Source organism: Zootoca vivipara, chromosome 3, assembly GCF_965207765.1.
Source record: "Zootoca vivipara chromosome 3, rZooViv2.hap1.1, whole genome shotgun sequence".
Taxonomy (NCBI): domain Eukaryota; kingdom Metazoa; phylum Chordata; class Lepidosauria; order Squamata; family Lacertidae; genus Zootoca; species Zootoca vivipara.
In genome coordinates, this window is record NC_142586.1 from 64,361,795 (window position 1) to 64,374,985 (window position 13,191).

The following is a 13,191-nucleotide window of genomic DNA, read 5'->3' on the forward strand; positions in this document are numbered from 1 at the left end:
CTACCACATTACAATGCATCCAACTCCCAACCCACAGAGTCAGTCCAATAAGGTACCATGTCCGGTGATATCAAAAGCCACCATGAGGTCAGCAAAAATAGCACACTCTCCCTGGATAAGGTCATCCATTACAGCAACCAAGGCTACTTCAACCCAAAACCCAGCCTTTGCCCATACTGAAATGATCCAACTTATCTCAGTTAGTTTTTTAAGTGTTACTTTTCATCTGTATACAGTGGTACCTCGACTTACAAAGACAATCCGTTCTGTGGCCATCTCATGCGCCAGGTGCACGTGGCGAAAACACTTCTGGGGTTGTCGACTTTGGAAGTCGAAACCTTCGGAAGTCAAAGCGTTCAGATGTCGAGGTATGACTGAACAAAGATGGCTATTGCCACTTGTTACATGAGCAAATTGCTGGGTAATAATAATAATAATAATAATAATAATAATAATAATAATAATTTATTATTTATACCCCGCACATCTGGCTGGGTTTCCCCAGCCACTCTGGGCGGCTTCCAACAGACATTAAAATACAATGATTTATTAAACATTAAAAAGTTCCCTGAACAGGGCTGCCTTCAGATGTCTCCAAAAAGTCTGGTAAACAACTAAACATCTCTTTGACACCTGGTGGGAGGGCGCTCCACAGGGCAGGTGTCACTACTAAGAAGGCCCTCTGCCTTGTGAAACTGGGTAGTTTCACAAGAGGTGCATGGAGTGGCTGATTAGAGAGCAGTGTCTGGGTCAATAGACCACTGTATACATTTTCATACACTTTTAAATACCTTTAGCTATACAGAACCAGAAACATTATTATTATAAGCATTTTATTGTTAGGAAGTGGCAATAAAAGTACTGTAATTTGTTCTGGACATAAACGAATCCAACAGCACATATCCCATACATCTCAATAGGACTGGTCCAAAATTTCCCTGTGGTGTTGCTTTATGCTTTCAAGAGCCTACACAGGCAAACAGCTCTGTGTTCCACTAGACTTCAATAACATCTGAAGAAGTTAATATAGCAAAGCTCAGCTGTTCTCTGTTAAGTTGCTTACCTTGGAGTCTCTGCATCACACCAGCAATATCACGAGGTGTTCTTGCTACTAGTCTTGAAGTGGCCATTGTTACTGTGTAGCAAAAAGTCTGCTGTTTGCAGAGTATCCACTTTGAGATGTAAGATTTTGATTACTTCTTTTTGCAAACCATCATGAGTTGTAGCACAGCATGCCTCGCTAAGTCACTGCAGCTCTTCAGTCAATACAAGTGCAGCTCTCAGAAATGGCGGTGCTTTAGGAATGCTCTTTCTGGAAGTCTGAAAAGATAGAAAAATGCAAGTGTGGGCTTCAGAGAACACAGTTGTGGTATAAAAATACTTCACTATACTGTCACTAGCTAATACATTCAAAAATCTGGGTGCCTCAGCTGTCCCAGGTGACTAATGACCTAATTCTATGAGCCACTGCATTGGAAATGTAGCACAAGGGCCGCTGCACCAGAGGAACACTAAAAATTGTGGGCTGCTGCTGGTTTCCCCTTCAACCTTCAGTACAACAGCACTGCCACCTAAAAGACAAGATTATGTGGCTGGGAAATGGCTTCGGTGGAAGAGAAGGAATGGGGGAAACATGAGTTCATGCATGCCATCTTATAGGCATTTCATCTGCCATGGATTCAGCTTTGTACAAATCTATATTCCTGACATGCTGAACTAACCATTTATAACTGCATTGGAGATGGCAACACACATTCCACAATAATTATGCTGGCTGGCACAAGCCTTTTGTGCACAGTAACAATGTGCCTCTTCAGGATTGTGGTATATATACACACACATCTTTCAACCTAGTTAACGGACAATTTTCATTCAAAGGAGCCTGGATGGTTTCAGAACACAAAACTACACTCTCTGTAGTTAACTACACTCGCTGTAGTTAAGCACTTAATTGCAACCATTGTGGGTGCATAATTTACTCACAATGCTACCTCTTCACCCAGCCAAGACAGAAAGAAGGACTAGCCGGAGTGTAGAAAAATGAATAACTACCAAGTGATGGTGGAAGAAAGTAATATAAAAGCCTACCTCACAAAAGGCCTCAGTAAGTAATAGGCAGAACTGAGAGGAGCAAGTATGGGAAGAGATAGCTAAGCTATCTTATTATCGGCAGCAAAGCAGCATTCGAAACTCCCATTGTTCTAGGTGCGTTTTGCCTGCAGATTGCCTCACCAGAGTGGTGCATGCTCTAGCTATCTCCTGCTTGGACTACTGCAATGCGCTCTATGTGGGGCTACTGTTGAAGGTGACCTGGAAACTGAAACTAATCCAGAATGTGGCAGTTAGACTGGTGACTCGGAGTGGCCACCGAGACCACATAACACTGGTCCTGAGAGACCAACATTGGCTCCCAATTCGTTTCTGAGCACAATTCAAAATGTTGGTGCTGACCTTTAAAGACCTAAACAGCCTTGGCCCAATATACCTGAAGGAGCGTCTCCACCCCCATCGTCCAGCCCAGACACTGAGGTCCAGCACCAAGGGTCATCTGGTGGTTCCCTCACTGCAAGAAGTGAGGTTATAGAGAACCAGGCAGGGGCCCTTCTCAGTAGTGGCACCTGCCCTGTGGAACACCCTCCCATCAGATGTCAAGGAAATAAACAACTGTCTGACTTTTAGAAGACAGCTGAAGGCAGCCTTGTTTAGGGAAGTTTTTAATGTTTGAAGTTTTATTCTGTTTAATATTCTGTTGGGAGCCCCCCAGAGTGGCTGGGGAAACCCAGCCAGATTGGTGGGGTATAAATTAATTTATGATGATGGTGGTGGTGGTGGTGGTGGTGGTGAGCAGTTTCTGAGCTCTGGGAGCAGTACCACACCTAAGATTTCAGATTAAAACTGCCACTGCTGGAGCCAAAGAAGGACCTTTTTCTGCCTCCCCACTTCCAGCTGCTCTCTTAGGACTGGAAAAGAGACCCTCATAATAATATTAGGTAGGTGGGCAGGGGATGTATGGTTTTGTTTGTTTGTTTGTTTTGCAGTCTTCAGATGAGGACTAGACTATGTGAAAAATGAATAAGATTTTAGCTGCAGCTCATTCATTGTCAGCTTTGTATTCTTATTTAAAAAGTGTGGCTACACATCCCATTGCAGTGCTTATAACCTAGGTTTAAAGTGCCATTTAGCACCTAGCTTTCATATCTCAATTTCTAACACTGCAGCAAAGGGACAAGTGAGGCAGAAGGACAGAATGTGGCCCTCAGAACACAATGGGCCAGAATTGTCAGGTCACACAGCTCCATCCCAGATTTCTCTTTCCCCAACACCTCCAAACATTTCCTGTCCTCTTATGCCAGAGAACAGCATCCACCTCTGCATTCTTCTCAAAAAGAGGGGCTGTAACGAAATAACCCTAGGATGATATATTTGGTCACAGCCTGGATGTATAAGCATTAATGCATCTCCTACCCTGAGTTACATCACATGCTTGTGGGGGCGGGGTTACGAACATTCTATGAGGAGAAAACGGCAGTTAGTGACAGTTGACAGTTGGGGAGAGAGAGGGAGTTGGGAGAGCGTGGGTGATGGTAGAATAGGTTTATAGAGTAGTGTTAGGTGAAGATTTGGTGAGGTTTGCAGTTATATGTTTAACAAGAACAGTTCCATTGAAACCACATGCTTGTACACATGAACCTCGAATGCAACCGTTAAGTTCATAAGACATTAAATGTTAAATTAAAGTTCCATCTGTACTATCGTCTGTGTGATCTTTCCAGCAGTGGTATTTATGGCTCATCTGGTGGGGATACTCATTAAAAGGACAAAACCCCTTATCTAAGGCAGAAGGAATAGGTTGTTGTCCCTTGAGTGCACTGAGAGGAGAAGGAAGAGGGAGACTGGTTCGAGGGTGACACAAAGTTTCCTCAGGTGGGAGGAAAGCTTCAAGTGGGGGAAAGCTCGAGTGAGGAGAACCCCTTACTGTTGTGTACATTAAGAATAGTCTCATATTTCCCCTCAGAGCTTAAAAGAAACCGTGCCACGTTTTGGGCTGGAAGAGCACTTTCATTTTACCTTTAAACTCCAAGCGTTGTGAGGGGGTTTATAAGGAGAATAACTGGGATAGTGGGAGGTGAACTTTACCTCAGGACATCCACATTAAAGCCTTGCACAATCTGAGAAGTAGGTTGTACAATAAAGACGGAAAGTAGAGTACTTTCGTCACAGGGGCCAATTTGAAAAACCAAATGGGGCATAAAGTATCTATGTACTCAACACATTCTAATGAAGCATGTACTCAAACATTTAAATATAGCAACATACTTACACTGACAGTACAATTTTATATAGTCTTACTTAAAACTAAATCCACCAAGTTTAATGGCGCATACTCATAGGAAACTGCATAAAGTATAGAATTTCAGCCTGAAAAAAGGCTTGTCTTCAAAACATGGCTTTATTAATTGTTTGTGCCACTGCCTAGACTTCTTAGTTTCCTCACCAGATTTTCGCACTGTACTTATATTCAGCAGTTTATTCTGCTCTACCTATGACTTGCACACAAAGCTGTTTTTTGCAGCAACAGTGCAGTTGTAACTGCACATGGGGGGATATTGTGGTGTAGTAGTACAGTGTACTAGTAGTAGGATAATGCCAGAAGTATTTTCCTTGAGTCCCACAGGCAATCATTTATGCCTTCAGACATAGGATTTGTTTACTCTCTTAATATCATCTTACTTTTCAGTGTGGCAAATTTTAAGTGTTCTTCTGTAATATAAATTATGCAATATAAAACATTTTTGTCCTCTAACAGCACAGCATTTATTTAAAAATCAGGAAGTACACACGTACACACACACGTACACACACACACACCACCAGCAGCATTGATTAAAGACTGTAAGTGAATCAGGCCAATCATTTATAATAACATAGATTATCAACTATGAACGGCTAGGTATCATGGGATTCAAAATACATTTAACAAGCTTAGGATAGAGCTGTCTGTTGCTATAACAGGAACACCTCTTATTGTGATATATTTATTTATCCATCCTTTAAAAAGGAGATAATTTGTTCAGTGTTTCCTCTCACTTATAAGGGAGCTGTTATGAAATGAACCTTAAAATTCAAAGGTTAAGGCCATGCCCTATGGCAGGGTTTCAAACAGATTCCTTGGGGGGGGGGATTGCCTTTGCATATTCAGATACACAGCACACACTATATGTAATCAAGGCTTGATACAATAATCCAGTTTTCTGTTCCATTAAACCTCTTTCTTCTTCTTCTCATCACACTGTGATTTGTGGCCAGCAAATGTTTCACCTATCTGTGGCAAACTGATGCACAACAAAATGGCTCATGTATGGCATCTCTGGTGGAAGGAGAAATGGAATGAAAGATGCAATGGCCCAGTTCAGATGATCATATCTCAGCTTATTAAATCAAGATACACACGAGTCTTTTGGTTCTATGGTTACCAGCTTCAGAAGAAGCCAGGATGTATATCTTGGCTTGTTCTGAAGGTGGCAACCACAGTTTCCCAATTCAGACAAGACAGAAACTATGGTTAATTAGAGACTTCCTTGTTTAAACGTAAGTTTCACCAAGGGGCTGCCTGTAGAGGCAATTGGCTTGTGCATATTTGTTTATGTTTTTCTAAATGTGGCCAAAGATGAATGAGATGAAGTGGTATTTTATTGAAAAGTATTACTCTGTGTGCAATGTGCACCTCCTTTTAAGAAGTGTAGGTTAGCAGAAATTATAATGACTGTCAGGATGCTTATAGATATAAATACATTTAGTCTATTGAACCAGAATGTTCTGAAATAAGGTACATTTAACAGTCATCCATCCCCAAGGAATGGCAGCTTCGCTTCGCTGAAAGAGTCTAGAAGTGCTTTGTTGTTAGTGGAGGCCACTAGGCAGCCTATAGTATAGACAAAACAACCATTAGAAAAGGAATATGTGGAAGAGGAAGCCTGTGATAAAAAGGAAATTCATGAAAATAAGAATGCTTCCCACTGTCAAGAACACTCTTTGCTCTTTTTCCAAACAAGTTCAGCATGCCTTATACTGTATATGGTTCATTAAAAAACATCAGAGCATAAGAAGGGCCTGCTGGATCAGGCCAATGACCATCTAGTCCAGCATTCTGTTCTCACAGCATTCAGCCAGATGCTTGTGGGAAGCCAACAAGCAGGACCAGAGAACAAGATTCCTCTCTGCCTCTACACTTTCCAGCTACAGGTATTCAGAAACTTTACTGCCTCTGATATCTGACTGGTGGTCTTCCATCCATGCAGTGTATAGAGCTGTGCAAGTATAAAATGTGACTTTACACTATTTTCTAGGCCAGAAGGATGGATACACCTGTAGAACACATACCCTAACTAGGATCACGTGTACAAGCAACATTTCAAAGGGACAGCTATGTTACTCTGTCGCAACAACCATTACAATAATTATTGCAACACCTTAAAGACTAGAGCTTTCATCGGTTAGTGTATGCTTGATATGCGTTTTATGTATCAATAAAATGGTCTAAACACCAGATCACTGGATGACAAGATGCAAAGATGACAATACTGACATAATTTGATCAATATGGGATATTAGAATGGTATGCTGCATTTATGCAAGTTATATCCTAATACATAAGAGCTAAGTAGTATACTGTTGAAATACATAAAAGTAACTTTCATTATCTGATTAAAATATGAATTAAATTGGTTTTATTTTATTGCATACAAAATTATTATTTCCTTAAACTCTCAGTGTTAAATCGATTACCATGCATTAGTTCCTTCAAGTTATATGGAGACAATATATTAGAATCAGTATTAGGAAACACTCTACAGATTTTGAATATAAATTAAAATTCACATCTACCACTAATTTAGAATAGCTTGTTTACATTTTGTTTACACAAACTGTTGAATACCAATATTTTTTTAAGCTTTATTACCCAAGTGTAATAAAGCCAATTAATTATCTTTCTAAATGTAAAGTGAGCCTCCAAGCTACACAATTTGTGGTAAATGTTACACTTCTTTGTGTAGGGTGGAAAACTAGACTTGTCTAAACAAAAGGAAATTAAGCTGCAACAGATGGGCAGAGAAAGAGCATTAACAGAAGAGGAGACAACATCAACAGTATGCCCACTTCAGCAATCTTAGACGTTCAGCAGAATTACCACACACCTTTTGGTATTATTCAAAAGTTAGTTGTTTTTACATGGAAAAATATACATGCAAGATGAACAACTGTGAATGAAGTATGAATAGTCAAACGGATAAGGTTCCATGAAATAAACACATAACCGGGCTTCCTTTCTTTCAAATTTATTGCAATATCATCAAACACTTACATGTCATTCCTATTGCACCATGTGTCCCTTTTGCCTTTTAAAAGTTGCTTTTTGTACATTCACTAAGAAGCAAATAATTAATTGTGCCCCTAAAAATCCAGTTTCAATTACTTTCTTCCTAAAAAGCTGACATATGACTTGAGATCAAACTGCCATAAAGTTATTGCTGAATCTTTCTTTTTTTAACATAAACGGTCAATGGTATGGAATCTGAAACATTTTAGGGCCTGTTCACATCATGTATTCATCCAGGGCCAACCCTGTATTTGTAGGGTGAGGGGAGGTGGAAGTGTGTAGAGGAAGCAATTGTGTGACTTGTGGTTGTCAATGTTGTCATTGATGTTTTATATGCAGTTCCATTTTAAAGTACTGTCATCATCCTGGAAGCTGTTGTTACTGCATGTAGAGTGTTCACACAGATGCCCCTAGCTCACACAACCATTTTTACTACTCATTTATGAGCCCTCCTTACAAAACACAAGGAGATACAGGACAGGTCTGCCAGACACGATAATGACAATTGTGGGAAGGTCTTCAAAGATAATGATTCCCAAATAACATGGCGTGTTTTCCATTCAAATGCATCTAATTAATAATATTAATATGTGATCCTAGGCAACCCATTCCTCTTCATCTGCTTTAACTGAAGAAGAAAAAATAAGGGCTTGTACCACCACACCTAAAGGCATAATTCTATGCCTGACAAGTGGGGTTGAGATACGGTAATCTACTTTACTCTCTAAAATTTGAACTCTACTTGGCTACCATAAGCACTTACTACAGGAAAGCCTTGTTTAGAGTTGTACAAGTCTTTAAAATCCCAAACAACCAAAACACCATGGGTGATCTACAATGTGATCTGCCATTGTAGATCACTGGTGCAACTGCTTCTTCTACAAATGCTGTTGAATTACTCACACTGTGTTGACCTGGAATCAGTTCTAAGGTCAAATCAGCAACATAAACATTGGCATTGCATTGTGAGGAAATGATCTTGCGCCTTCTCATTCTGGGACTGCCAAGTTATAAAATCAGGGCATTAGAACTTATCTTGCTTTCCCTTGGGCATACTTTACTTTACTTTACCTTTAGCCATGATAACAGCTTCAACTTCCACATATAAATACAAACAAATACTATGTAATAATCACTTCCTACTGCTGCTCATGCAATACTGGAACTTGTTTGCATTCTCAACATGCCTCTAAAACATTAAGACAAATTTCTGAGAACCAGAAATATCAGGTTATAATGGCAATACAAAAAGTCTTGTGGCAAACAGACTGAGTAATTAGTTTATTGTGGAATGAGCTTTCATAAGGAGGGGAGGGAGAAGGCTATGCACAAGCTGTATGGAAATGAAAACCAAAAAATAAAAAATGAGCAGATCATTAACAACAGGAATAGGGGACCTGTGGCCCTCTAGACGTTGTTGGCTATGTTGAGTGGGAATTATAGGAGTCAGATTCCAACAACGTCTGGAGTGCAGCAGGTTCTCCACATGGGCTTAAAGTTGCAGAAGGTTCAGTAGTGCTTTTAATGTTTCGTGATGATTTTATATTGCTATACACAGCTCTGATATTGCACGAGGTGTGTGTGTGTGTGTGTGTGTGTGTGTGTGTGTGTGTGAGAGAGAGAGAGAGAGAGAGAGAGAGAGAGAGAGATGTACTCCTATTCCCCAATCCTAACCATGATTATTCATCAGAAAATCGAATTGAATTCAGTGTGATTTACATCTGACTAAGAAAGTGCAGTGTGATCCTGTACATGTTTACTCAGAAGTAACCTCAATTAAATTCAAGGGCATGCACTCTCAGTTAGCATGGGTCTGCAGAGATAAGGCAGCCTACCGTACTTCTGGAAAGGAGTGTAACATTGGAAAGATGATCAAGGCACAAATATATATGGTAGTCATTAAGTCTGGCAGGTCTTGCAGTGCTATTAAGATAATATAAAGTGACACTTCATTTCTTTGTACTACTGAGGGTGGGGGGGTGTCCTGAGGTATAGATGAAATGCAAAATTATGGTGACATTTCCCTTCCTATCTCTCAAAACAGAAAGAAAATATTTTCTTTTCCTGGATACTTGTGTCCATATCATCAAGTGATGTAATTCACACTGGCTTCATGAAAGTTAGCAGAGCCCAGTCGAACAGGAAGTCTGGTTGTGGAACAGGAGTGGGGAACTTTTGGTCTTTCACATTTATAATTCAGCTTCAGTAAGCCAAGATACACATTATAATTTTTAAACCTATTGTTTCCAAGCCATTAAGTAAACTTTTTGTTTGAAATACAACATATGCTCCCTCTACAGCTTTCTAAATCACATGATACTTGGGCAGTCCGAAGATTAAGGTCCATCCTGTTCATAATAAGTAACAAACAGTAGAATCATTAGTCACTAAATTAAAAAAAAAGTTTATGGAAGTTGAGAATCAGAGTCAGCCTCATCACAAATGAAAAGGAAGGAAGAAAACAAGTTCTGCATACTACTTTATACTATTCTAGTTGAGGTTAGCTCAGTGAGTCTCAAGCCTCATTGAAGGGGGTGGATGGGACATTGGGAGAAAATATATGTTAAGCTGCAGGGAGGGTTCTAGAGGTAGATGGCACCAGTCAAGCCCTGTGTAGAATAAATCCTCCCACCAATGAGGTGATTTCAGGTGGTCACCTCCCTTTCTGCTCCATTATTCCAAAGTGACTTGAGCATAAAACATTCCTAAAAAGCTGCACTGTTCATATTTTTTCCACTTAAGTGATTTGAGATGGGAGTCAGAGTTAACCTGTCATATTGTTAGTGCAGAATTACTTCTCAAATTCATTGACCCTTCAACTCAGTAACAGCCCCTGAGCTTACAACTGTGTGCAAATACCATTGCATACTCAACCATAGACAGAGCTATTGATGCTGGATTGGGGAGCCACAGTAGGTAACACAAGTTTTAAGAACTGGAGAAAACTAGTTTAGATGCTTCCACTTTTGATCCGAAACAGTGTGTACTAGGTCAAAAATGTATCATGCATTCCTGAAAATAACATCTGCTTTCATAAAATGACTGCCCCAAGACTATTACAAAATTGAAGTTATTGTATATAACAAATAAAAGCTCATAAAGTAAGGAGGGGCAACACTTATAGTGAAATATGTTTCCTTTAAGTTTCTAGTATGCCATTTATTAAGCTAAGCATCCTGATCCTGCACATGCTTTAAGTTCAATGACAGTTGTTTCCTTGTAAAGCCACAATCCTATGTGGTAGCTGCACACCTACTGAGTAGCTGATCCCTGGTTTCAGTGAAACTATCACCAAATAAGCATGTAAACGACCAGACTAGCTGCAAATATGCCCAAGACTCCAGCCTTGCCCCTCAATGTCATGCATGTTTACTCAGAAGTAAATTACTGTGTTCAAAGAGATTTTCTCACAAAGAAGTGTATGAAGCATTGCGACATTGATTAATGCTCTTAGAAGATTTGTTTCTTCTAAAATAGTTTTTTTTAAACACCACCACCACGCTGGAAAAAACTATAATTATGAACATTTTATTATGCAGTTATTTGTTAGGACCAAATGCTAAAATACACCTGTTCCTCTGTTGGAAATAAAATACATAATTCATTATTTACAAATTGGGCCAGGATTAGTATCACAAACATAGCTTTTTTAAAGTGTTTGTGGGAGGGGAGGTTATTGTTTTGACTATTTATTTGTGCTTTTATCTTGTGTTTTTATTTTGTGAACTGCCCTGAGATCTTTTGATGAAGCGTGGTATATAAATCAAATGAATGAATAAAATAATACAATGCTTTTAGTTCTGCTCAGACAACAGTCCAGGGGTTTTGACCCTTGGGGTCCCTGCCAACACTATAATTCTATGACTTGATTCTATGAATCTCAGCACCCTGTAGGTGTCCAAAGCCATATGGACAAAAATATAGTCACACATGCACACACAGGAAGGCTGTTGATTTCTTGGCATTAGCATGAACTGCTTTGTGTGCAAAGCTGGTTACTAGTGTTACAATCAGTAGTAGCACAACAACAAATTACAAGGTTACAACAGCCCAGCGGATAAAAAGTACCAACCCACAAAATGTTTCATGAGGTGCCTTGACCAGAAAGAGCTGTAAATCACTGAGCAACTGACTACCTCCTAGGCTGAGCTAATCCACCAACAGAATTTCCAGTGCTGGCTTGTTATGGACTAACGGAATTTTCAGTGTGAAATGAACTGGCTTCTAAATGTTTCTGCTTGAAGTTGTACATATAGCAGATTAGTCCAGTTGTAGTCATGGGTTATTGGTTGCACTTTTGCACATATTAAGCAAAACTATTCTTCAGCTCTCAAAAAGAAAAAGAAAAATGCAAGAGTAAACAGGCACCAAAAAAGTGAGTCATCACTTCCAAGGCAAAAGTTATTTTGCTTTCAGTTACATGAGCTGAATATAAACTATCAGAGTGACAGGTATATCCAGCTTGTTGTTGTTGTTTAGTTGTGTCCGACTCTTCGCGACCCCATGGACCAGAGCACGCCAGGCACTCCTGTCTTCCCCTGCCAGTTTACCGCTTGCAAATATTGCCCACCCTGCCATCCCTCCCCAGTCAGCAGCCAACATTGTATTTTGTGTTGGATAAATATCCATAATCGATTTTTGGGCTGTTTTTCCTCCCCCCCCCCAAAAAAATACTTGATTTTAGATCTGGCTCAGTTGCCCACGAAGCTGAGAACCCCACAAATCAAGAGAACGACTTTTGCCCCAAATTTGCTTTGGATGGCCCTAGGCTCCGGCTTCATTGCCTGCGAGTCGATGATGCAGAGCTCTAGATCTCAAGGCGCCCTTCCACCTGCCCGATTCCGAAGGCGGCAGCAATGCTGTCCCTTGTACCTGCCCTGCCCCAGCCTGCCTCCTCGACGGACATGACAGCGCAGAAAGCAGAAGCATCCCCTCTGCGCCGCCCGGCGAGGAGGGACGCGAGAGCCCTCCAATGCCGGCTGTGGGTTTTGTACCTCCTTCACGCTCCCCGTCCGGGACTCTTCGCAGCTGCTGGTGCTCCCCTTTGGCCAGCGCTCCCTGCTCGGCCCCTCTGCGGACGACACCCGAACCGCTGCCTCTCTCCCGAATCCCAGGGCTCCGGAGCTGCCAGACGCCTCGGGCTGCTGGCTCCCTGGTTACCGCGGGCAACAATCCCACCCCAGCGACAGGCGAATACACACGCACTGCTGCACCTAGCAGCAGCCGCGGCCGAGAAAGCTCCGCCTCTTCTCTCTCACTACCCTCCGCCCCTTCGCTTCTGCAAAGCGCGCGGAGCTTCTCCTCAGCCACAGGCACGGGGGTTTTCTCTGCGCGCGTGTGGGATGGGAAGGAAAGCAGGTGCGTGCGCGTCTACTGGGACGACGAGAGACGGAGGGAGGGGGAGCTGACTCGGGGTGCTGCGTTTTGTCCCCCCCCCCCGCGGAGGGATGCTGCGCGAGGCTAGCTGTGCACGCGCGCGGCGCGACTCCATCTCAGCGAGCCACACAGCGCGCCCGGCTAGCCCGCCATCCCGAGAATGAGGGCGCGCGCCTGTCCTGCTGCGGCGCCGGAGCAGCACCTGCGAGGGTGTTTGTTGTCAGTGGCGCGTGTGGCCGCGGGTGTCGCTCTCCCGCTTCCCACGCTGGGCAAAAGGACAGCAGGAGGAAGGGCTCCTTCCAGCTCCCTCTTCGTCTCTCTTTACACACACACGCACGCGGGGTTGAGGCAGCCCAACAGCAGCCGGCCGAGCGCCTTCTGCCCAAGCCGAGCTGCCGCTCTCGGAGCGGGTGGCTGGCGCGAGTGCAGCGGTCAGA

General features: G+C 42.1%; 1 protein-coding gene across 18 annotated transcripts in view; it reads right to left on the reverse strand.

Annotated features, from left to right (window-relative positions):
• The window catches only part of SYNE1 (spectrin repeat containing nuclear envelope protein 1), a 296,175-nt gene extending 283,259 nt beyond the window's left edge, over nucleotides 1-12,916 (reverse strand). For 17 of the 18 annotated variants that reach the window (XM_088667313.1, XM_088667312.1, XM_088667311.1 and 14 more), the window contains exons 1-2: nucleotides 12,373-12,916; nucleotides 1,064-1,320 (exon numbers count right to left, since the gene is read on the reverse strand). In XM_088667313.1, coding sequence (XP_088523439.1) covers nucleotides 1,064-1,130 — 67 coding nt within the window. In that variant the 5' untranslated portion in view covers nucleotides 1,131-1,320; nucleotides 12,373-12,916. The remainder of the gene's footprint in view (nucleotides 1-1,063; nucleotides 1,321-12,372) is intronic. The other variant, XM_060272755.2, reaches the window with a different exon arrangement.
• Between the last annotated feature and the right edge of the window lie 275 nt (nucleotides 12,917-13,191).